General features: G+C 36.2%; 1 protein-coding gene across 1 annotated transcript in view; it reads right to left on the minus strand.

Moving 5' to 3' along the window:
* Positions 1 to 25,915, minus strand: part of EFHC2 (EF-hand domain containing 2) — a 172,215-nt gene extending 146,300 nt beyond the window's left edge. Inside the window, exons 1-2 of the mRNA XM_006917910.1 lie at positions 25,874 to 25,915; positions 1,268 to 1,456 (exon numbers count right to left, since the gene is read on the minus strand). Of these exons, the coding sequence (XP_006917972.1) occupies positions 1,268 to 1,456; positions 25,874 to 25,915 (231 nt within the window). The remainder of the gene's footprint in view (positions 1 to 1,267; positions 1,457 to 25,873) is intronic.
* Positions 25,916 to 26,884: the final 969 nt, after the last annotated feature.

A 26,884-nucleotide genomic window follows, 5' to 3' on the forward strand; every position in this document is an offset into this window, starting at 1 on the left:
TTTACAAGTATAGTTCCTTATATGTGTAGCCAAGGCAGATATATTTTAGCACCTGTTAAGTTGAAAATAAGATGCTGTGCATTTGTGAATGCTAGATTTTACACTTACATTTTTTAAATTATCTCTACTACTGAAAATAATTTGAGAGAGAGAGAGAGAGAGAGAGAGAGAGAGAGAGAGAGAGAGAGATAAATGGTCCATGTTCGATATAGAGATGGTTTCCTGGAAAAGAAGCTTCCCTGCAGTCTGTTAAGATCTCCATAAGTGTCAGAACTGGGCTTCAAAAAAATATGTGCTCTAACTTATTGTCCCTAACACTGATGACATAGGACATGTCACTTCTACCAAACTGGAAAACTCCATGTTCGATATAGAGATGGTTTCCTGGAAAAGAAGCTTCCCTGCAGTCTGTTAAGATCTCCATAAGTGTCAGAACTGGGCTTCAAAAAAATATGTGCTCTAACTTATTGTCCCTAACACTGATGACATAGGACATGTCACTTCTACCAAACTGGAAAACATTTTAATTAGAATCAAAGTATTGTCAACCAATCTATGTTAAAGCTGCTAAAAACCACCTGATAAACAGTATACTAAGGTTTAAGTTCTTATCCAATCCTGAATTATTTTTTAATTACAGAGCCTAAATAATCTAATAATAGGTTCTTTTTTGGAGAAAAGAACAGGGGGCGGTGATACAGGATTGTCAATAAAACACAGCATATCCATATAACTGCCTTATGGGAAATAACTGATCACCTTGGTGTTTTCCCCTTTGACCTCAGTACTCTTTAAAAGATATTCAAACGGATTACCTTTTGCAAATGTCAATATGCCAGTATATGTGTGTGTGTGTTATGTGTACAAACACACATAACATTAAGATCAGACTCTTATCTAATAATGATACTTCCTTCCTTCACTTTTACAATGATTGCCGAGTCACCCTTTGGTCCTCTGACCAGCCTGACCGGACTCTCAGTATCTATAGAAGGACAGCTTATCCTGTCCGGGGGAGGAGATGAGAGATAGGTTGATAAGCATTAATCAACAAAGGTGAACATGTGGCGTCCTGAACCAATGTGCCTGGTCAGAAAAGGAGCGGTGATAACTTTTCTTTGTTTAGGGTACTTTTGTTCTCAAATGTGTCTTTTCATACTTCTAGCCTTAATATTTACATTGAGGACTCTTATTTTCTCAAATATACTTAATATTTAGTACATGTAACATTTTAAGATTGCATTTCTCTCAATGTCATGTAACTTACCTGTCTATCAAAAGCTACCCAGGATGGTACGTCGCTTCCAATTTCTTTAGTAAATACACTGTATTTAGGCTTCGTCTTTTCCCTGAGAAGGGGTTCTCCACCTATTCCAGGTTTACCTTCACTCAGCAGCATCCTAACATTATTTAAATAGCTCAAATGCTGAGATTTGTGGAACTTCTCCTTTCCCACCTATGAATACAAGAGATAACATAAAATGACCAAAATTACTCTTTATGGCTTTTCTTATTTGTTTTAAAAGGTAAACAGATTTCTCATCATTTATTTTTCCCATTACAAAATGCATATTAAAGTGGCAAATAATTATGATCAATCTCTATCCATAAAGTTATGCCACATTTCAAATTCGATTCATTTTAACAAGTTCAAAATTTTGAAAAGCAGTAAGAATAAACCCAATGCTCCATGCTATTTAAAACATTTAAAAATAACTATTACCACAAGTGAACATTTAGAACATTAGCTTGCTAACTAGTCTAGTCTCCCCATTTGCCAAGAATGCAAATAGGAAAAAAAAACTCTTCTACTTCAGAATAAAAATCTAAGTTTCCCCACAGAAGTCTAAACACTATTTTCACCAAAACAGAGAATAAAATATTTTTTCTCATTAAAATAAATGTAACAGGAAGTTCCCCAGAGCTGACATTCTCGTCCTAATTGTAGAACCTTGCCTTCCCTCTTCCTCAATTGCCTCCCATCTTTTCTAGGGATCTGGGCAGAGAGGAAAGACCGAATAATGCTATTAAGGGCTGGCAAAATTGTGAGCCAGCATCAACTCATATGCGCTGCTAGTAAGAAAATAAAACAGAAGAATCCCTCTAAGGAGAGAGATGGCAATACCTAGCAAAGTGAAAAGTGTATGTACCCTATGTCCTAGCAAGTCCACTCTGAAATATCTTTTGCGCTGTGCACGAGGAGCTATATATCAGATGATCTGTTAAAGCATTGTTTGTATGAGTGAAAAGTAGGAAACAATCTAAATGTCCATGAGTAGCAGAAAACATATCTCAATTGTGTTCTTTTTATAAAATGGAATATTAATACAGAGGTCTAAAATCACATATGTCAATATAGACAAATCTCAAATGATGTCAAGCAAAAAAAATAGGTATAGTAGAAGGGTACATAAAATTTGATAATTCCACATATATAAAGCTTGAAAATATTCAAAATACAGTGTTATTTATGGATTATATAAGCATGGAAATGACAAGTAGCAAATTCAAGATAATATAATATCCATAATATATGATATATGACAATAAATATCATATATATCATAATGAAATTTGTCTACCCCATAGCCATGCAAAAAAAATAAAACACTTCAGGTACTATTGAAGCTCTCTCTCAGAGTTCATGCCCTTGCCTCCTTCTCTACAAGTAACCATTATCTTTAATTTGCTGCTTAAAGTTGAACACTTAGACAGACCTATATACAGCCAGAGCAATGGCCTCTTGCAAAGCATGATGCACTGGCAGGGAAGTATGAGAGGAAGTTCAAAAAGACCTTTGTTTGTTTGTCTTTTCTTATTTCAAGACAATCTACTGAATGAGAAAATATTTGCAGATCATATATCTAATAAGGGGCTAATCTCTAAAATATACAAAGAACACACACAACTTAATAGTAAAAGGAAACCCGATTTAAAAAATGGGCAGAGAATCTGAGTAGATATTTTTCCAAAGAAGGCATATACATGGCCAATACATATGAAAAGATGTTCAACATCACTAATCATCAGGGAAATGCAAATCAAAACCAAATTGAGATATCACCTCTCACCAGTTAGAATAGTTATCAAAAAATAACAAGTGTTGATGAAGATGTGGAAAAAAGGGAACCCTCATGCACTGGTAGTAGGAATGTAAACTGGTTCAGCCACTAAGGAAAACAGTATAGAGGTTCTTCAAAAAACTAAAAATAGAGCTGCCAGATGACCTAGAAATTCCACTTCTAGGTATTTAACTGAAAATTAAAACACTAATTTGAAAAGATACATGCACCCCCTATGTTCATTGCAACACTGTTTACAATAGCCAAGACATAGAAACATCCTAAGTGTCCATCAATGATGACTGGATAAAGAAAAAGTGGTATATATAATGGAATATTATTCAGCCATAAAAAGAATGAAATCTTGCAATTTGAGAAAGCATGGATGGACCTTGAGGGCATTATGCTAAGTGAAATAAGTCGGAGAAAGATAAATATTGTATGATCTCATTTATAAGTGGAATATGAAAAAAACCGAAGCTCATAGACACAGAAAAGAGATTGGTGGTTACCAGAAGTGGAACATGGAGGCTGGGGATGAAATGAGTAAAGGAGGTCAAAAGCTACAAATTTCCAGGTATAACATAAATAAGTCATGGGATGTTATTGTATAGCATGGTGACTATAGTTAATAACATTGTATTGTATATTTGAAAGTTGCTAAGAGAATAATTATTAAAAGTTCTCATCACAATAAAAAAAATTTCGTAACTATACAGGTGTCCCCAATCCCCAGGCTGCTGATGCATGGCCTGTTAGGAACCAGGCCTCACAGCAGGCTAAACTTCATCTGTATTTGCAGCTGCTCTCCAGTACTAATATCACTGCCTCAGTTTATCAGGCATTAGATTCTCATAGGAGCACCGGTCTCTGGTGCCAAAAAGGTTGAGGACTGCTGATGTATGGTGATGGATGTTAACTAGATTTATTGTACTGATCATTTTGCAATATATATAAATATTAAATCATTACATTGTATACCTGAAACTAATATGATATTATATGTCAATAATACCTCAATAAAATGCCCAATATTAAAAAGAAAAGACCTCATTTCCTCTTATAGTGAAGGCAGCCCGGAAGAATAGGGAAAAGCCTGAGCAGCCCTGCCCAGGGTAGCTGGGCCACAAAAGCCGCCCTAAGCAGATAAGATTAACAGCCCAGCTTGAAGGTTTCAGGAGAAAAGGTAAAAGCAGTGGTTAGGATGATGAGCTGCAGCCTGGCTCTCTTTCTTAGAGAATCCATTGCCAACACCTCTTCCAGCCTCCCCAAATACCTGCCTACTCACACACATTCACACGCACACTCAGGTTACCACAAGTCAGTCCCAAATCAATATAGCAAAGCAAAAGTTGGGCTGGTTAAAATGAATGGTGAATAATATAGAATTTTATAAGCAAGTTCCCTCTTTTAAAGCAAGTAATTTCAGGTAAACACAAACTCATCTCAGGACAAACCAGTAAATGTTTCCTAAGCATTTACTATATTCCTTGCTTTGTCCCAGATATACTAGCTAAAATAAGCATAAGACTCAGCCCCTGCCCTGAAGAAGAAACCCATGATCTTGCTGATGAGGCAAAATTTAGATATATAAAACAACAATATAGTTACCATTTTTGACCACTTACTATGAGCTGGACCCTTTACTAAAAGTTTTATGTATATTATCACATTTCACCATCACAAAACCATCTCATAGATGTTATTACTGACATTTTACTGATAGGGAAACAGGCAGACTAAGGTAGATTAGCACACCCACAGTTACACAGTAACTAATGAAGCCTGCATCTGAACCTAAGTTCATGTGATCCTAAATTCTGATAAGTTTATCCACCCAGAGCCATATGCAGCCAGTCTGGAGTAGTAGTGTTAAGGTCCTGTGAATAACTGGATACTGTCTTGGGCCTGGAGGAATGGGATGAATTAAACATGAGAGGAAAGGCAAGGTGGAAAGGCAAGTGTGTTCCAGGGAGGGTTATGAGTGATACACTGCAGCTGAACTGACAGCATCTAGTGTGAGGGGCAAGAGAGAAGTGAGACTAATAAAAAGGATAAGTTCAAATTTAGAAGGAGGATGAGATAGAATAGAATATGTGAGTAGGTCTATATTATGGGAAGCCTCACATTTAAATACTATATACATCTGAAACTCTCCTTGAGCAAGGAAAAGATGGCCATGTTCTAGATGGACTGAAAACCATTTTATAGCCTTGGAATGGCAAGAATTGGAAAGCTAGATAATATCAAAGGTTGGCGAGAACATGGGGAAGCAGAAACCCTAGTACTTTGTTGATGGGCAAGTTAACTGTCATTCTGGGAAGCAATATAGTACTACTTGGCAAAATTAGAGATGTGTGTTCCCTATGATTCAAGAATCTCACTCCTGGATACATACCTTAGAGAAATTCTGACAGTAGCCAATAAATGGATATGTATGAGAATGTGTTGGTATTTGGGGGGAGTTGGAGGCAACCTACATATCCATGTTGATGGAATGAATAAGAAAAGATGACTTAATGGATAAGTACACTATGGTGGATGTTAACTTCACCTCACTGCTTAGAAGCAATAAATTACATGTATTAGCTCAGGCTGACGTAACAAAATTCCATGGATTGGGTGGCTTAAACAACGGGAATTTATTTCTCACAGTTCTAGAGACTTGGATGTCCATGATAGTGGTCAATTTGGCTGCCCAGTGAGGGCTCTCTTCTTGGCTTGCAGACTGCCAATTTATCACTGTGTCCCCATATGGCCATGAAAGAGAGCAAGCTCTCTGGTATCTTTTCGTAAATAAGAGCACTAATCTCATCATGGGGGCCCCATCCTCATGACCTCATTTAAAACCTAATTACCTCCCAAGGCCCCATGTCCAAATACCCTCACACTGGGGGATTAGGGCTTCAACATATAAGTTTTGTGCAGACACAATTCATTCCATAGCATCGGATGTGCATATGGCAATATAGACAGATCCTTAAAATATATTATTGGGTAGGAAATCTACAGCCCACAGTATTATTTATATTTTTTTAAAAAAACACAAAATATGATACATATTTTACGAGGACACATACAGATTCAAGAATGTATACCAAAGACATGTGAATGAAGGCCCACATAAAAGTGGAGAGGGAATGAGAGGATCGGGAATGATGAGGAATAAAATTACATAAAACATGAGAGAGACCTTGCACAGATTAATGATGATATTGTGCCAGAAACAGAGGAAGATAATTAATTCACTTCTTTGCACTTGACATTTTACAAAAATGATGGATTAGAATGAGAGGTGAGAGGTAGGCAGACTAGGCAAGCTGCTAGCACAGCCGAGTAGGTACAATGTGAGAAAGGCATGCACAACGGTGAAGACAATGGGAATGGGAAGCAACGAATGTCTATAAAACAGGGACCCTCAAACTGTGTTTAAGGAAGGGCAAGTCTGATAGTTTTCTCCCCAAATCATTTTAGACTGATACTTTTGTAATATGCAATAAAATTAATTATAAGAAATTAAAATAAAAACAAAGACATAAAAACTTGCAAGCCCACTGATCATACTCTTGGATATCATGGCAATGTCAAATTGCTAAATAAGTTTCTAAAGACTCCCAATATCACAAACGCACACCATGCTTTGAGCAGTGCTGCTATAGTGGACATCAGGTAAAGAAATCAACATCTGTGATTGAATGTATTAAAAAAGAGTGATGGCAAGGTGTGGGAGGGTGATTTGAAAGTTTCATGTGAGCTTCACTTTCACTTTGAAAGTGGGTGGTGGGAGGAAGAAAAACAAGGAGGATGAAGTACTTCCACAACCTGGCTCCTTAGCCTACATATTTGGTGCAGCTCCCAAACATGTTTCTACCAGCACAGGTTGAATTTCTCATTCTGAAATTTCTGAAGGAGACTAAAGCAGTAGATTGAGCTTGAAGCGCCCACAGCAAGACTAGCCTTTCCTTTCTTGGTCACCATCACAACAGCAAGGGGAAGAGAGGGACTGGAAGAAGCAAAGGGCAAATGAGATGTACTTGTCGACCCATTCGTGCATATACATGAATGCTATGAATTCTTGTCAGCACATTTTTGTCCAGCTAGTCACAATGACAGAATACCATACAACAGGGCCTTTTTATTTTAAAGATCCACCAATACTGTGAAAATTAAGGGGAAACCACAATATATCAAATTCAGAAGGTAATTTAAGTTCCTACTAAAATGATGAGCAATTTCTCTATCCAAAGAGTATTAGCTAGTATTTGCTAAATATTCTCAATTCTTTTGCTAATAAAATAAAATTAGCCAGACCTAATTCTTAAAAAGAATACTATAGCATGAAAAGAACTATTACTAAAATCTTTCTAAAACTCTTGACTTGTGAGTTATGAATCTACACATTCAAAACAAAACCAACAAAACACACACACACACACACACACACACACACACCACTTCTTTAAAGTTCAGTAATGCCAATTTCTACTGTTATTCTAATCAGCATAGAATGCAAAATTCCATTTCTGTACTACTGGAGTATTAACTTGAAATTTCGATTCAAAATCCAATACCTTAGAAACTAATTGCCTAAGGATTTGTTTGGTATGATGTAAAAGTCTACAAGGCACCAGTTTCAACTGTTTACCCCTCCCAACACACATATTCAAGTGAGGTTGCCAATACAATTTCTTAGGATCAAATGTCAATCTGCCCTTTGCCCTAGTGACTGTGAAATGCTGCTCAGTCTCGGTCCAAAAAAATTAGGCAAATGTCTTAGCAAATGATAAAAATCAGGAATATTACGATCACAGATCCAGTGCTCCTTGGTATCTCAACATCCTGTGTCCCATCCCACTTATGACACCACTATTGGAAAAATAGCAGCCAGTTCTAGACTCTCCTTGATGTTTCACATCAAATTAAAAGCTAATATCACCACTCCTTCTGTGATGCTAAAGATTGGAAGATCAATGTTATGACAGGGTCAGACTGATTAATGAATAATCAATAAGTTGTCAGGGTCCCTATAGAAACCATAAAGCTAACCCAAACTGAGAAGCAGGCTATAGTCATGAGCATGATTTATTTATCCATTTACAATCTCTCTTTTAGAGCACATCAGAGTATCTTTGTTTCTTCCTAGGCTATACTCCAAGCCTAGATGCTTAACAACTATATGACAAAGGCAGGAAGAGTGAGGTGCTTGGTAAGAATCTGACAGCTCATTAGGGCCACTAGGAGCTAGAAGTCTATCTTTGCAGATGAGATGTTAATATCATTCCTGAAGCCATAATTGCTAACATGTATAGCACTGTTCTAAGTACCTTAGAAGTAATTAAATTCTTTTAATTCTCAGAGCAAATCTCTAAATATGCTTTATCATTATCCCCATTTTACAGAGAGACTTCATGCACAGAGTTTTAAGTAATATTCCCAAGCTCAATCAACTAGTATAACCAATGAATATAGGATATAAACTCCATGCTTGAGCCCTTAAGCCTTAGGCCTTGCGTTTTTTTGTGCTCTGGCTGAGAAAAGTAATAGGCCTCCCCTTGTTTAAGTCATCAGTATTGAATAAATACTTTTGCTTTTGACAAACATAATAATGAAAATGACCACCATGACCTGGAAGGGAGGGATTAGATCAGATCATTCTACCTAAACTCAATCCCTTAAAAACAGGACAGACATTAGAGAGTGCTATAGAAACTCTTTTATGGCCACTAGCAGTTACTGGAAATTTGAGGACTGGAGAAAGCCAGTTAATATTTAGTATTTCAATGAACATTAACAATACTTTTCTAACTACTCTTTGAGGCTAATGGGAATTATGCTATAGAAGTACCTAAAACTATCATTTAGATATTCTCGCCTGGATCAGGTTTAGGACTAGTTTGCTTCTGTTCCATGAATAGCTTTTTTCTCTCTTTTCATATCATATTTATTTTAGAAATTCATTTTCTCTTTTCTTCTTTTCTGTACTTTTACAGAGAAAAAGAAGTCACTCAGCAAATACTGTGAACCTTTCAATTTTTGAACAATTGAAAAATTGTTGTTCAATTTTTGAACAACAAAATTGCTTCGAGTATAGTGAGATCTTAAGAGTTCAGGACCATAAAAGCATGAAAGTTATCATTACTTATTAACAAAGGTAAATTACTCAAAAAGAAACCCCAAATGTAAAAATTAAAAAAGCCATGTCAAAGAAAACTTCAAACATTTTTAAGCTAATTTTTTCTCTTTCCAAATCTAAATTGGAAAAGTGTTGAGCTACTGATTTTTAGCCATCAACTCAATATAACAATAAAATTGGTGTTATATATTTAATAATATATTTAAATCTGTAGAGTAGAAAGTAAAATTTAAATTAATAAGATCTAGAGAGATATGCAGCCCCTTCCTCAGAAGACTCTGACTTTTTCTCTCTAAATAATTCAACTCAAAGCACTAACCAATAAAAAGTATTCTAAAGACTTCCCCGAGTCAGTTAAAATCACTGACTCGATGTAGCTGATTAGTGCATTCATTCTCAAATTCCTTCTCCATTGTCAGTCTCCATTTAGAATTCAGAAAAAGACCAAACGCTAAACTTGTTTCCTCAGCCTCCTTTTCAGAAGTCTGTTCTAAGATTCTCGAAAAAGCTCCTGTTCTCTTGAACCAAGGGAAAAATGCAGGTGATATGGCCCCTAGCTCACCTGTTCTTATCTTGAAATGTATACATGATGCCTGGACATGCAGCAGCCAGCTACCTTGGGATCATGGGCAGGAAGGTGGGGAGGATTATAGAGATTCTGGCTCAGGTAAAGTTGAGCCTTTAAATGTATGCCAGAAGCTACCTACCTCCAAACTTCCTGCTTAGTGAAAAAAATAAATCTCTGCTTATTTAAACCTCTACTGGTCAGGTATGCCATTATTTGCAGTAGAAAGCATTACAAACTGATGAATTTAGTTTCTAAAAGCTGTGCTTTAATGGGTTTTTTTAACAGAATAATATTATTAACTACTCTAAAGGGTAGTTTTCTTTATATACTGAGAAAAATAAATCTCTTCTCAAACTTTGAGTAAAACAATTATTAGTAAAATTTATCACTCTCACTGACTTAAGGGATCTATTTGAGATTAATTCTAGAATTTATAGAGACGGGCAACTGGTTCCACTAATAAGACTAGAAGAACAGAAAAGCTAAAGGCAGTTGTGAGTTGTATACACATGGGCAGTGTATCTGGAGATGAAAACCAGGAGTTCATGATCTGGTCCAGTACCTTCTTTATGGATATTATGAAGGAAAGTCTACCTCAAAGTGAAACTTGGAGCTGTTGATGAGATGGAGGTTCATGAGTGTGTGTGTGTGTGTTTCAGGGTAGGTAGGCTGAAGTGAGCTCCTCATAACACTCAAGTTCAGCACACCTGTAATAACATTCTGGCTGTAGCAGCATCTGAAGCTGATGGTCAAAGAAGGTGGCACCAGAAAACAAAGTACCTACAACACAAAACCACATCACATTTGACTTCCCTCTCCCCACACCCAGCAGAGTCTGTTGGCTTTAGGGACCATGGACACTCAGTGTAAGACCTATGGATTCAAAAATCCTGGGTCAGAGTGGAAAGGTGGAATACAAGGGCAACGTATCTTCAACTATACTTGGTGAATTGCTAAAGACTTTTGGGGACAGAGGCAGCCTTGTCCCATAGCTGTGAGGTCAGCGGATGATAGAAGCCCGAGGGTGAGAGGGAGTGGTAATTGTGTAATTGTGCTGAGTGTGTTTTAGGACTGGAATCTGAACATCTTCATCAACAGTCTCTGATCCCACAAGAGCAAGGACTGAAACAAAATTTATAACAATCAGATAACCATGAAAATTATATTTAAAAATAGGAAAGGTATAGGGACCTAAGTGGAATTGAGGTTTCCACACATCATTTCAAGTGGTAAAACACTAATAGCAATAGACCACAGTCTATATAAGTCACATATATATACTGTAACATACAGAACAATTACTTGGAAAACTACACTAAGAGATACACTGAAAAACACTATACATAAATCAAGATGGACTCCTAAAAAAAATAACCCACAGGAAGCCAAGAAATGAAAAAGAAAGGCAAAAATAGTAACCCACAGGAAGCCAAGAAATGAAAAAGAAAGGCAAAAATAGAAAACATAATATATCAGACATAAGCATTAATATATCAATAATCACCTTAAATTTAAATGATCTAAATACATTCATCAAAAAGGCAGATTTTCAGGGTGGATTTAAAAAGCATGACCAACTACATGCTGTTCACAAGAAACTCACTTCAAATTCAGTTACATAGGTCAGCTGAAAGTAAAGGGATAGAAAAAGATATACCAAACACTAATTTAAAAAAGGCTAGATCAGGGGTTCCCGACCCCTGGGCTGCAGACCGGTACTGGTCCGTGGTCTGTTAGGAACTGGGCCACACAGCAGGAGGTGAGCAGCAGGCATGCAAGCAAAGCTTCATCTGTATTTGCAGCTGCTCCCCAGCACAAGCATCACCACCTCAGCTCCACCTCAGATCATCAGGCATTAGATTCTCACAGGAGCACCGGTTCCTGGTGCCAAAAAGGTTGGGGACCACTGGTATATGATAAGCTAGATTTCAGAGCAAAGAAAATTACTTGAGAAAAGAGGGATATTACATAACGATAAAAGAATCAATCCACTAGGAAAATACCACAAACGTAAATGTGTATGCACTAAACAACAGAACCTGAAAATATATGAAGCAAAACCTATAAAGCTGAAAGGAGAAATAAACAAATCCACAATTACGGCTGGGGACTTCAACAATACTCTCAGCCATCAACAGAACTGAACTAAAGTATATACAACTCCACCCAACAACAGCAGAATACATATTCTTTTCAAGTGTGTATGGAACATTTGCCAAGAGAGACTATACTCTGGACCATAAAAGAAATTTCAAGAAATCTAAAAGAATTAAAATCATACAGGTTATATTCTCTGATAAGAATAAAGTCAAACTAGAAATCAATAACAGAAAGGCAACAGCAATATCTCCAAATGCTCGCAAATTAAACACACTTCTGTACAGTCTATGGGTCAAAGAGAAAACTTCAAAAGAAATTTTTTAAAAAATAGAACTAAAAGAAAATGAAAATAAAACATTTCAAAACATGTGAGATACAGCTAATGCAGTGCTGAGAAATCAATATCACTAAATACATCAGAAATGAGGAAAGGTATCAAATCAAAAACCTAAGTTCCTACTTCAAGAAATTATTTTAAAAAAGAGTAAAATAAACTGAAAGCCAAGTGTAAGAAATAAATAATAAAGAGCAGAGCAGAAATCAATGAAATTGATAAAACAGGAAACAACAGAGAAAATCAAATACAAAGTTTTTTCTTTAAAAATAACAAAAAGGTGATAAATCAATTAGAGCAAAACTTTAAATTTTTTTAAATAATATAAGATAAAAATCACCAATATCAGAAATGAAATAGGGGATATCTTCACAGATTCTATGGCCAATAAAAAGATAGAAGGAATACTCTGACCAACTTTACGTACATAAATTCAACAACTTAGAAAAAGTGGACCAATTTCTCAAAACCACAATCTATCAAAACTCAGTCAAGATGAAATAATTTGACTAGTCCTTCAATCTTTAAAGAACCTAAATCTTTAACTAAAAGCCAAAAGGAAACTCCCATGCCCAGCTGGCTTTAATGGAAAATTTTACCAAATATTTAAACAAGAACTAACACAAATTTTATGCACTCTCTTTCACAAAATAAAAAAGGAAGAATCTCTTCCCAACTCATTTTACTAGATCAGTATTATCTTGATACAAAACCAGATACCACAGTTCAAAAAATCTATAGACAAATAATATCTCCCATGAACATAGAAGCAAAAATCCTCCACAAAAAAAAAAATAGCAAATTGAGTCCAGCAATATACAAAAAGAATTAATTATACACTATGACCAAATTGGATTTATTATGTAAGGTTGGATCAACATTCAAAAATCAATCAACGTAATCCACCAAGTAAAGAAAATTCAAATGATCATATCAATTGATACAAGTTAACTCATTGGACAAACTCCAACACTCACTCTTGATAAAAACTCTCAGCAAGTTAGGAATAGATGGAAATTACTTGATAAAGGGCATCTACAAAAAACCTACATCTAACATCATACTTAACAGTAAGATACTAAATGTTTTTCCCCTAAGATCAGAAACAAGGCAAGAATGTCTGCTCTCATCATTCTGATTCAACAGATTACTGAAAGTTCTACCCCTTACAATAAGGATAGAAAAATAAAAAGGATTGAGATTGAAAAGGAAGAAATATAACTATCTCTACTTGTAGATGATAAGATTATCTATGTAAAAAAAATCCCACAGAATTTACATTGATAATTTCCTAAAACTAATAAGTGAGTTCAGGAGGGTCACAGGATACAAGATCAACACACGAAAATCAATCACATTTCTATACACTAAAAATGAACACGAGAAACTGAAATTTAAAACACAATGTCATTACAATCACTCCAAGGAAAAGGAAATACAAAACATGTACAGAATCTGTAAACTGAAAATTACAAAATGCTGATGAAAAATATCAAAGACGACCTAAAGAAATGGAGAGACATTATGTTCATAAATTGGAAGATGTCAATTCTCCCAAAATTGATCTAGAAGTTTAATGCAATTCCTATCACAATTCCGGCAAAGATATTTGTAATCATAGACAAGCTTATTCTAAAATTCATATGGAAAGGTACAGGCCCTAGACAAAGAAGAATCTTGACAAAGAAAAATGTGTGAGGAATAACTATACTTAATGTTAAGATGTACAATATTAGTACAGTAGTAAACACAGTGTGGCATTGGCAGAGGGATAGACACAGATCAAGGGAACAGAACAGAAAACACAGAATGAAACCCAAATATGCTCAAATGGTTTCTTACAAAAGTGCAAAAGCAATTCAGTGGAGAAAGGAGAACCTTTTCAACAAATTGTGCTGGAGTCACTGGATATCCATAGGCAAAATAAAATGAATCATGAGCTAAATCTCACAACTTATACAAAAATTAACTTAAAATGGATCACAGATTTGAACATAAAATGTAAAACTATAAAAATTTTAGGAAAAAAAAACAGAGAAAATCTTCAGGATCAAGGGCTGGGCAGAGAGTTCTTAGACTTAACACCAAAAGCACAATCCTTAGAAAGGAACACTGATAAATTGGACTTCATCAAAATTAGAAATGTTTTTGTTCTGCAAAAGACAGTTAACAGGATGAAAAGACAAGCTACAGACTGAGAAAAAACAAGCAAACCACATCTTAGACAAAGGGCTTGTATCTAGAATGTATAAATAATTCTCAAACAGGAAAAAAATCCAATTAGAAACCAGCAAAAGACATAAACAGACATTTCACCAAGGTGGATATACAGATGGCAAATAAGCACATGAAAAGATATTCAACTCATTAGCCATCAGAGAAATGTTGATTAAACCCACAATGAGCTATCACTACACACCTATCAGATGGCTAAAATAAAAAGTAGTGACAACACTAAATGCTGACTAGGATGCAGAGAAACTAGATCATTCAAACGCTGCTGCTGGGAATGTAAAATGGTGTTTGCTCTCAAAAATAGTTTGGTAGTTCCTTAAAGAACTAAATATGCAATTATTATATGATCTAGCAACTGCATTTCTGGGCTTTTATCTCAGAAAATGAAAACACATGTCCACACAAAAATCTGTACATAGCTGTTTGTAGCAGCTTTATTCACAACAGCCAAACTGGAAAAGGCCCAGCTGTCCTTTACAGGTAAATGATTAAAGAAACTGTGGTACACACATAGAATACTACTCAGCAATAAAGATGAACAAGTAATACACACAACTACCTGGATAAATCTCCAGGGAATTATGCCATGTGGAAAAAAAAATCCCAAGAGGTACACACTTTATGAGTCTATTTAAGTAACATTTTCAAAGTAATAAAATTTTAGAAATGAAGAATAGATTAGTGGTTGCCAGGAGTTAGGGATGCTGAGGTAGGGAAGGGATGAGAAGGAGGTGGGTGTAATTATAAAAGGGCAATAGGAGGGATCCTTGTGATGATGGAACTATTCTGTATCTTCACTATCATGGTAGTCACAGTAACCTATACATGTGATGAAATGTATAGACTAAATATATACACACAATTACCAAATTGGGAAAATCTAAATAAAATTGGTGGATTATATTAATGTTAATATCCTGGTTGTACTATTACACTATAGTGTTACAAAATGGGAAACTGGGTAAAAGGTACGCAGGATCTCTCTGTATTATTTCTTATAACTGCATGTAAATCTACAATGATCTCAACAAAAATTTCAATTAACAATAAAAGGAGAGAGAGGGTCCATTCTCCTTGGTAACTAGGAGAGGTTCCACTCAGGTGCCTTTTATAAAGTATTAAGTATGAGTATGAACAGAGATGAGCAGTAAATGACTAAAGTCTCACATAAATGAGATGGAAATGATTCTATAAATGATAAAACAAACATCTCTGTTTCGATTACTAAGCTCATGTGAAGAAAAGGCAATCTAAATTAACCGTTAAGCCATGTAAATTGACCTGATTTCAAGCAAAACTCTAGCAGTTGTGACCATCCCTCCTTTGGGATGCCAAATACTTGGTTAGGAAAGCAAAGAATTTGTTTGGCCTTCGACTAGCCAAGCTGGTCACTTTGTCGCAGTGGAGTTGCCAGATCAAATTCAGGCATCCTGAGGCCTGATTAATGAGTAGTAATAATGCCCAACTCTCCCTTCCTTTTGCTATGGGGAATCCGCCCCCCCATCCCCCCACTCCCATCCACATGCAAAGTTGCCTCTGTCCTTTCTACAACTGTAGGAACAGGATAAACTCCTCAAGAAATGGCCCAAAAAATCCCTTTACATTTACACTAGTTCATATCTGGAATCCTGTTGTTGGGAGACTGGTCTCCCAATAGGCCACAGAGATGCTGAGTCACAACTTGCATGGTGACATCTTCATGCTGTCCTGGCCACTTTGTATAAACCACATGTCCTGAGAGACTTATAACCTATTTAAGCCACAAAAGCACTGTTGCTAAAATAAGAAATACAAATTTTGTTGCACAGCAGCAGTGAATGACACAAGCAAGAAGCTAATTCCAGAGGTGATTCTCCCAAGCTGTGTTTATCCCCTCTAGTTTTTAGGCATGGCTGCTACAGGTAGACAGGGGCAATAGACAGGCACTAAAAGGGGTGTTTGCCCTAAGTAAAGAAGGGCAACCCAAAGAACAACTGGATCGCAGCTTCTCAGCCAGCTGAGGAATATCACGATCACACATAAAGAACAAAAAAACACAACACAGACAATAGGGCAGTAAATGAGTGGTTTGGACAATATGAGTGTTCAGGGTTATGTAGAGAGATGGTTTCTGCTGAGATGGTCAGGGAAGGGTTTTTTTGTTGTTGTTTTTCAGGGAAGGTTTTAATGGGGGGGGGGGGTAGTATTTTCCAGAGAAGTCTAGAATCTGGATGGGAAGAGAAAGAGGTATGAGAATGCTGTCAGGAATGGAGACAAGTAAAAAAACAATTGAGTGGGAAAGAGCAAAATCCATTCAAAGTGATCATGATGGTTTAACTGGAGAATTAGGTTTGTTTTGCATTATGAAAAAGAAGACTGTCAAGAAAGAATGGTATTGAATTTTTTACAATGATGATGTACTCTTGTTATTTGTATAATTAAAAAACAGAAACAAAAAAATTTTAAAGAAAGGGATGCTAAGGCTGAGGAAAACATCTAGACTCACAGGTATTCAGCATGTGGCTGCTGTGGCAGACAAAGTTTGCTAGCTTTCAACAGCCATTAATTACTCTCTTTTCTCTTTCCCAGTTTCAAAACTAGATGGTGAAAAACCAAATTCCTAACTACCCTTGTACAAAAGGAACCAATAAGATACAAGGGGCAAGCTTACTGGGGGAGTGGGAAACATTCTCTTCTGACATAAGAGACTTTTTTCCCTTTTTCTCCTTCCTGCTTGTCTTGAACATAGTTATGAGAAGTTGTGATATCTGGATCTGAGGCAACCATCTTACAACCATGAGGACACGAGCCTAAGAAAGAAAAAAAGCCTGTTCTGAAGATGGCAGAATGAAAAGATAAAAAGGATCTGAGTCCTTTATGACATTCGTCAGCCACTGCCTAAACCCAAAACTGCCAAACCTCTAGAGTTTTTATGATATAATTAATTTGGCTTAAGCCACCGTTAGTCAGATACTCTGTTACTTATAGCCAAAAGTATCTTAAGTGACACAGTTATAAAGTTCAGGACAAAATATAAAAGTAAGCAAAGTTAGGTGTTTAATCCCTAAATAGGCGGTTACTCTAATTTCTGAACTCCAAATTAACATTTAGGAATAGCAATGGAATAGTATGTCATTTCCAAAGTATGAATGGCAGCTTCAAGAAGTGGCCCAGTCTGAAATAATATGATTTCAAGGCATTTCAATAGTTACTGGGAACAAGTGACAAAATACTTTAAATCAAAACCATCCTGTGATCTGGCACAGTAGATACCTATTGTTTATCTGCCCAGCAATTTCTTACCACCAAATAAATCCTTTCTTTTCTTTTTTTTTAAGGGCTAATATTCTTTTTTTTATGGTGACACTGGTTAATGAAATCCAATAAGTTTCAGCTGTACACCTTAACAGTAAGGCATATATGTTTACACTGTGTGTTCACCTCCCCTAGTTAGATTTCTTTCTGTCAACACATATTTGACCCATTTTACCCCATCTACCTCCCCCCACCCATCTCCCCCTACCCTCTGGTAACTACTAGTCTATTGTCCATGTCCATGACTCTCTGTTTGTTTGTCCTGATTTGTTGCTTTTAGGTTTATATCCCACATATAAGTGATATCATGTGATATTCACTTTTCCTGTCTGGCTTATTTCACTTAGCATGATTATCTCGAGGTCCATCCAGGTTGACACAAATAGCAATATTTATTTCACTTCTTCTTATGGCTGAGTAATATTCCATCATATATATGTACCACAGCTTCTTTAGCCAATCATCTATCGTAGGACACTTCGGTTGCTTCCATGCCCTGGCCACCTGTGAATAATGCTGCTATGAACATCAGTGTGCAAATATCTTATCATATATGGGTTTTCAAGTCTTTGGGGTAAATACCCAGTAGAGGGATTGCTAGATCATCTGGTAGATCAATTCTTAGTGTTTTGAGGAACCTCCATACTGTTTTCCATAATGGCTGTACCAATTTGCAGTCCCACCAGCAGCGTATAAGGGTTCTTTTTTCTCTGTACCCTCTCCATTGATTATAGCTATTCTAACAGGTGTGAAATGGTATCTCATTATGGTTTTGATTTGCATTTCCCTAATAGCTAGCGATGTTGAGCATCTTTTCAAATATTTTTTGGCCATTTGTATCTCCTCTAGGGAGAAGTATCTGTTCAGGTCCTCTGCCCACTTTTTGATTGGATTGTTTGTTTTTTCTTTAGCTATTTATTTTTTTAACAGTTTTATTATGGTACAATTTATATATCATAAAGTTTACCCATTTAAAAGACACTGTACAATGGATTTTACTATAACTACAAAGTTGTGCAATCATCACCATAATCTAGTTTGAAAACACTTTCATCATTCCAAAGAGAAACCCCATACCCATTAGGAGTCACTTCCTATTTCCTCCCTTCCTCCACACAGGTGTTGGTAACCATTAATTTACTTTCTGTCTCTATAAATTTACTTATTCTGCATATTTTACATAAATGGGATCATACGATATGTACTTTTTTGCATCTTATTTATAGTATAATGTTCTTGAGGTTCATCAATGTTATAGCATTTATCATCAGTATTTCATTCCTTATTATGGCTAATAATATTCCATTGTATAGACATAGCACATTTTGTTTATCTATTCATCGGTTGATGGACATTTGGGTTGTTTCTACTTTGGGCCTATTCAGATATATGCTTTGCAAATATTTTCTCCCATACTGTAGGTTGCCTTTTTTACTTTTTTGATGGTTTCTTTTGAAGCACAACTTTGGCTATTTATTACAGTATTATTTCTAATAGCAAAAGACTAGAAATAACACATTTACACATCAAAAGGGGATGGGTTATATAAACTATGGTATGTCCACACAATGGAGTACTATGCAGCTGTGAATGGAACACATTCTGATGGAATGAGGACAGCTCTATATACTACTAAGGAGAGATCTCCAAGATATACTGCTAAAAGGAAAAATGGAAAGTACAAGAGAATGTGTAGAGTGTGCTACCGTTTATTTAATAAGAGACCAAGTGAATATATTTAAGAATTTGCTATTAAAAAAAACAGGAAGTATAACCCAAAACCAAATAAATAGAGTTTTTTTTAAGTTACTTATAGAGAGAGGGAACAAGATTAAAGGGACAGGGATAAAAGCCACATTTGTCTGAATGCACCTCATTTTGTAAATTTAACTCTGAAGCCACATAAATGTTTTATTTTTACATTATAATAAAACAAAATTTTTAGGTTAAAAATCAAAAAGCAAAATGAAACAAATGAACTTAACTGGGTATTGAGCTGTAACTTAACCATACTATCATTAATCATTTAAATGAAATTAAAGCCTAATAATTTGACTGTACATTCCTAGTGGGATATAGTCTAAAAACTAAAGCACTACAAAGAAATCTTAAACTATTTTCAAAACTCAAATTATTAGTAATAATGTTGTTATTATTGATTGAAACTATTATATGGATATATATTTTTATTTACGGTATGATGGGACTCAGGGAAGGCTGCCCCAAAATATGCTGATATGGCATATTGATTATTTTAAATTAAAGTTACTTGAGAAACCACCAGTACAAGGACACTCTGACCCTTTTCTCTGTCTCCCTGAAAGCAGGAAACAGATCTCTCATGTGAAAGGTGCTCTCTCTGCATCAGGAGGCAGAAAGACATCCTTACCATCAGAGACAGGAAATTCAGGACCAAGAAGGCTGTGTGAACAAAACTCTGCTTACTTTTTTCACTAATCAGTATCTAAACCTAAGTTTCCTTGTTTTCTTAATTCTTCGCAAATTTATTGTTTCTGTCTAAAAATTGCCTGCTTTGGTCATTTCTTTAGGTCCTACATCTATGAGACCTCCAAATGTCCAAAATTAAATTTGTTTTTTTCTCCCATTAATCTGTCTTGTATCAATTTAATTATTGGACCAGTCAAAAATAACCAAAAATAGTAGGGGGAAATTTTCCCCTCCCCAATAAATAGAATAAAACAAGTAAGTAATTATACTAACATCTTATGAATCAAGATTTTCAATATAAGAAAAGATAAGTATAGAATCAAAGAAGTTAAATAAAAACTTATGAGCCTTAATTTACATTGGAAATATCAGTTTGGATTCATGTTGTATTTTATCTTTAAAAATGTATACATATTTTCTAGACTTGTTTTAAGAGAATGAAAATTCAAGCCACAGACTGGGAGAAAATATTAGCAAATCACATATCCAACAATGGACTTGTATCCAGAATACATAAAGAACTCTCAAAATTCAACAGTAAGGAAATAACCCAATTAAAGGCGGGCAAAAGATAGGAACAGACATTTCATTTCAACAAAGAGGATATACGGATGGCAAATACGCACATGAAAAGATGTTCAACATTGTTAGCCATTACGGAAATAAAAATTTAAATCAGGATAAGATGCTACTACACACCTATTAGAATAGCTAAAATCCAAAACACTAACAATGCCAACTGTTCACAAAGATTGGGAGTAACAGAAACTCTCATTCACTACTGGTGGGAATGCAAAATGGTACAGCCACTTTAGGAGACAGTTTGGCAATTTCTTATAAAGTTAAACATACACCTATGGCCAGTTCCAGATTTATGTGAAAGTCAAGTATCCTGCCATTCAAAGAAAAGCAGTGACCATTTTGCTGCAGTTTTCAACTTCTTACATGTATAAGCAAAGCTTCCCTTGTTTAACAGGTTTCAAAAGGAAGGCCAGAAATCTCATTTCAGTTGAAAATGAAATCTACATAGGCTTATTTCAATTATGACCTAGAACTGAGTATTTATGTGGCAAAATATAAGCATAGGTATCACAAAGAAGAGGTAATTTATTAATTTATAATAAGGAATAATAAATTATTTATTTTTAGTGTTAAAAAAGAATATTCTTATGTATATACAGACCTATAAGGAGATCAAGATTACAATAATTTTTTAACGGCCTATATTTGAACCTGATCGTGTCAGTCAGTAAAAAACTTAATTTTTAAGGCTCACATCATATTGTGTATTAGGCTATATTTTTATTCATATTGCTTTGTCATATGGTTTTGGTAGCTTATTTAACATTGTCAATATATTTTCATGTTGTAAGTAGCATTAATTAAAATGAATTTACAACCTTTATTAAATTAAATCAACTGAGTCTACTTTTTGAAAAAGTTAATCCCATCTTGGATTAAAACAGTTATTTAACATAAATGTATTACGCCGCTTTATAAATTTTTAAATGTATGAAAAGAGAAGTAAGCTAAGCTTACCTACCTGTTTGTTTCTCAAGAAAAGCAAACTATAATCCATTTTTAGTTTTAAATAGGGGAGAAAACTACTCTTGCACATACATGTATAAGGGAAAAAGAAAAAAAATCAAGCAGGAAATTTTACTATAAGAAAAAAAATCCTAAGTTTTATTCTACTACACTCTCACTTGCATTAGGGTTGATATCTTTTGTGGCAATGGGAAACCACACAGAGTAGGCAAATAAGTTGACAAAAATCAACAAATCTACAGAAAACTATTATTCTTTACTAAAATGAGACATTATCATTGGATCATTATATCTGCAACTCATGGATCATACAAACATATCATGGGCTACAGAAACCATTTTTATTCAGGAGTTCCCTGAGATATGTAAACCACTTCAAAGTTTCTTCTGGAGTAAAAAGATTGAGATTTGGGGTGATGTAAATGTCTTGGAACTCGTTAGAAGTGACAGTCGCAAAATACTGTGAATGTACTAAATGTCACTGCATTGTACTCTTTTAAATGGTTAACGGTTAATAGGATCTGTTGAGGCTTCTTGAACAGTGAGAGACTAAACTGGTCTTGAAGGAAGCTGAAGATCCGAAATTTAAAACAGGCAAGAATTTGTGGAGCTGGCTCTATTGAGACTGGTTTTCAAACTGACTGCAACCACAATAACAAACAGATTTGGGTACAACCCAGTTCACATACACACATGTGATGCAAACAAAAGTTCATGGAACAATGCTTACTTACCCTTCCCAAAAATAATATACTCTGATTTTCATTCTATTGTATTCCTTTTTTTAAAAAAAAATGTTGGTCATGATTTACTAAATTGATCTCACAAAGTGAGTGGCAAACTCTAATGGCCTCAGGTGTCAGGTTAAGAGGTTGAGACCTAATGCAGGTCATTTTAAGGCAATGAAATTGGACACTAAGAACATAACCAGGAATCGGTAGGCAGAATTTTAGATTGGGAAAACCCTCCATCTTGTAAAGAAAGTGATTATGATTATATTTGCCGTTGAGCTAAATTTAAATTGATTTATCTAACATCACATAATGAAGTCAATATGTGTACTATGTATTACTCAGTGATTTTCTCTTTCAGTTGTTTATCATTTAAATCGCTGGTAAATTTCTCAAAGAATGATTTTCCCTATATATTAATATGTAGGCTTATATTAGTGTAGATCAAAATAAATGTAAAGGTATTATCCACACCTTTTTGTAAGAAAGACAGATTCTGAATTTGTTTTATTTTACTGTTGTGAATTCAATTTTTTTCTTCTTAATGGACTATTTATAATAAACCCTCTGAAGATGTGCTCCTCATTATTCATTAGAGGCTTTCAGGATCAGCTACATAACCATCTGTCCAAAATGCTGGAGAAAGGATTCTCAGCTTTGGCTGGAAGTGTCTCTTTTAACTTTAATATCCTACCATTTTTGACAATATGCTTGAGATTCTCTTAATCAATACAAATCCAGCATATAATTGTTAGAAAGAGATACTGTGTATCTGGAATTCAGTTGTGATCTTTCTCTAAGGTTTTCAATTAATTCACATCAAATTTAATGTCATCAGTGGCACAAATGCTTATATTTTAGAAAGCACAATATTTCTTGTATTTCAGAGATAGAAGTATAGGTTACACATCACCTAGCTAAAGGCAGAAACCAATCTATTGCTCAAGACTACCAGCAGTTAATTAAGGGGGAACAAGTTCCTTTTTAATTTGAGAAAAAGCAGTAAAAGTTAGCTTGTGTTATAATTTTAAACCCAAACAGCCAGTAATTATGCGATCTCCAGGAGGCCAAGGCTTTTCACTTGATAATTTAATTCAGCAAGCAAGGCTCTGTAACTGGGGTGGGTAAGGGAGGGGAGTGGTAAAAAGGCCAGATTTGGCTTTACTGACTTTCTGACCATTCTATGCCTGACAGCATTCAATCTTTTAACCAAGTACAAGTTCTTAAATTCTTAAAATAGTATTAATTTTATGGCAACACATAGCACATTTAGTCCCAGGACTGGTGCCACAATTTTTTAAACGCAGCCACCTGATTTGGGCACATACTATGATATCCAATATATAAAACTTAATTACAGTTTCAGCTCTCCCAGAAGTAGAATCTAAAACTAGCCAATCTCAAATCTCCTGGTCAGCATTAGTTCGGTAATCTGCTTGATAAACCCTTGCCAACTCCCATAAGAAAGTAACCTTGCAATAACCAATCCGCTTTTAGAAAACTCTTCTTAATAAGCCCAAAACAAATCTCTGTCAAGATTAAATGTGTATATAAAAGTCATATTCATACAATGGAATACTACAGAGCAATGAAAATGTACAAACCACATTAACAAACCTGATAAACATAAGGTTGAGCTAAAAAAAAAGAAAGCCAGTTACAATAGAATAAACACAGGACATTTCCACTGACACAAACTTCAAAAGCAAGCAAAATCTAACTATAGTGATAACAGCCAGGATAGTAGTTACCTTTGGAGAGCAGAGAAGAGTTGCCACATAAAATACAAGATGCTCAGTTAAATTTGAATTTTAGATAAACAACAAATACTCTTGCAGTATAAGTAAGTCCCATCCAATATGTGGGATATGTGTTTTTATTTAACACTGAATCTGGCAACTGTAGTCAAGGGGGATGCTTTTGAAGTGTAATATTTTATTTCTTGATATTCATTCAATGATCATCCATTGTGCATGTTTCTATGTGTGTTGTACTTCACAATGAATTTTTTTTTTAAAAAAGGGAAAAGTACACTCAGTATAGCCTTGCAGATTTTAAAATATCACATCCAACCACTGTTTTTCCTAACCACTCTTAATCACTGCATGTGAGAGCTGTGGTACTTCTGCAGGAGGTAGGCATCAGTAACCTGAAGTGTTGCTGGGCCCAAGGCTGTGGGCTCTACTTTCCATTTTTATTACAATTACTTTTACATGGCACACTTCTTTACTTCTGGAATCTTTTGTTATGTGCTGCATCTCAAGGGTCTTTCTTATTTGTGCAGCTGTCTTAATCTTACCAAAGGGTAACGCTAGGTTGGAAGGCAGTCCCTACCCATCAGACAAGAAATGCACAAACCAGTGTTCTAGAAGCAAGTTGGACTGGTCAGCCTGCCTGTAGGGGTCAAAATGCAGTGCACTGAAGCTACAAAGAAAACTAGTACTTTAGGGCCCACAACTTAGACAAAGACACTGTTCAGAATCCATAAAAGCAAATGCTGCCTTTCTAAACTTATCAGAGGTTGATACAAAACCTTGAGTGGCTCCACCTAGTTCCCTCCCATCGGTATACTACTTAACCTTCTTCCTACAGACACAACTGGAAAACTCAAAGAGCAGCAACCAGTGTGAACAAAAGCCTGACTCATTTTTCTGCTGTTGTTTAAATAAGACGCTATTTATTGGCAAAAGTCCTTTCATGCTCAAAGATTTTTTATAGTTGTGTTGTGTTTTGTACCTTCCTCTTGTCTTGAAATGAACCCCTCCCAATTCTAAATTTTAAAAAACTACAAGTTTGAGTGCTTCTCTCAATAAAGGAACCCTTACCTATCTGCCCTCTACCAACCTTTAAAGTTTCAGGTTTCTTCAATTTAATAACAGAAACTGTACTTATCTCTTTCACACAGGGTTATAAGGATAATGATTAATCTCCTGGGCTATGGAATCAGATTTCCAGGAAGAAACCCAGCTTCGCCACTGAAACTGTGTAGCTCTGGCCAGTGAGTGACTCTTTGCTCTGTGACTCAGTTTCCTCAACTGTAAAATGGGAATAAAAACAGTACTCAATACAAAGGGCTATTAGCATTAAGTGCCGTGTAAGGCGATTAAAGTAAAGCGCCTCACACACCTTGAACGCTCAATGATGACTGTTACCATCACTACCACCTGCCACCTTCTAGGGTACTGCCACCTCCAAGGACTGTACTTATGTATCTAATGTAGGAAAGCATCCAGATGCAGCTGGAGAGACAAGGGGAAGGAGAAGCACAGAAAAAGGGTTCCACCAGACTACAAAGTTTGATCCAAGTTTCGTCCAATTCACAGAAGGCGAAGCAGCAGCAAGAGGCCTCTATTAGTGTCCAGGGAGGTGGCCATGCCTGGACCCTAGACCCCGGTCACGACCTCTGACCTCACTACTCACATTGCGGTTGAGGCTGTAGCCGGGAAGCAGAGGCAGGGCCATGGCTCTGAGCATCCAAGGGTCAACCGTCCTAGAGGAAAGGGGGCCTCAGGTAGTAGCCGCCCCGCGGCAGCATTGTTTGACCACCCTCCCTCACCACGTTACCTAGAGACGGGAGACTACGTCACGGAAGAGGGAGGGGCTGCTACGGGGCGGGGAAGGTGCTCTGCGCGGGACCGAAGTGGGGACGAGACGGGGTGGGGGCGGAGCTAGGCGGGTAGCTTCCCGCGCGCAACTCCTACCCAACGCTCTCCCACCCACTCAGCCGGGTGCCGGCCTCCCAGGGCTTTTCTCTCCACACGCTTTGTGCAGATACAAAGACTAACTACAAACTAACCGTTCCCCACCCCGCGCCACTTTCTGTTTTAACTCCTTTACAGAGCTCAAAAAGCCTTTCATAGACTTCAACTCCTCCGTTTCTTACCACATTTTTTGCCATTTGGTTATTAAATTTAGTTCAAATACCCAGAAAAGTGCAGAAAATAATATGACACCCGCGTGCTCACAGAAATTAACACCAGGTAATTTACATTTACATCAGTTTTTATTTTGTAATTAAAACGCTCTGGATGAATCCAAAGCCACACGGACCTCTTCCGTCTTCCCCCACACTCATGAAAACCCATTCAGCGGTAACCACCATCCTCAGTCCACTGTACATTTTTATATTTGAACTAAACATTTTTAAGGTGCTCATTCCTGGTCCAATCATGGTGGCCAGGGGTGGGGGCAGGTGGCACAAAATGTGACCCCTGTCTTTCTGTCATGCACCCAAGGTGCCCGGGCCAGGAGCCTCCATGATTCATCTCCCCACACCTACAGCTAATCCTTCTCGGAGTCCTATTGGTTGGACAGGCGGGTTGATATCTCTCAGTCATCACTTCCTCTGTCTCAGTTGAGGCTCTATTATTTCTTGCGTAGTTTTCTTTTTTAAAAAAATTATATTAAATATAACAACTAACTGATCTTTCC

The sequence above is a fragment of the Pteropus alecto genome, unplaced genomic scaffold (genome assembly GCF_000325575.1).
Source record: "Pteropus alecto unplaced genomic scaffold, ASM32557v1 scaffold77, whole genome shotgun sequence".
NCBI lineage: Eukaryota > Metazoa > Chordata > Mammalia > Chiroptera > Pteropodidae > Pteropus > Pteropus alecto.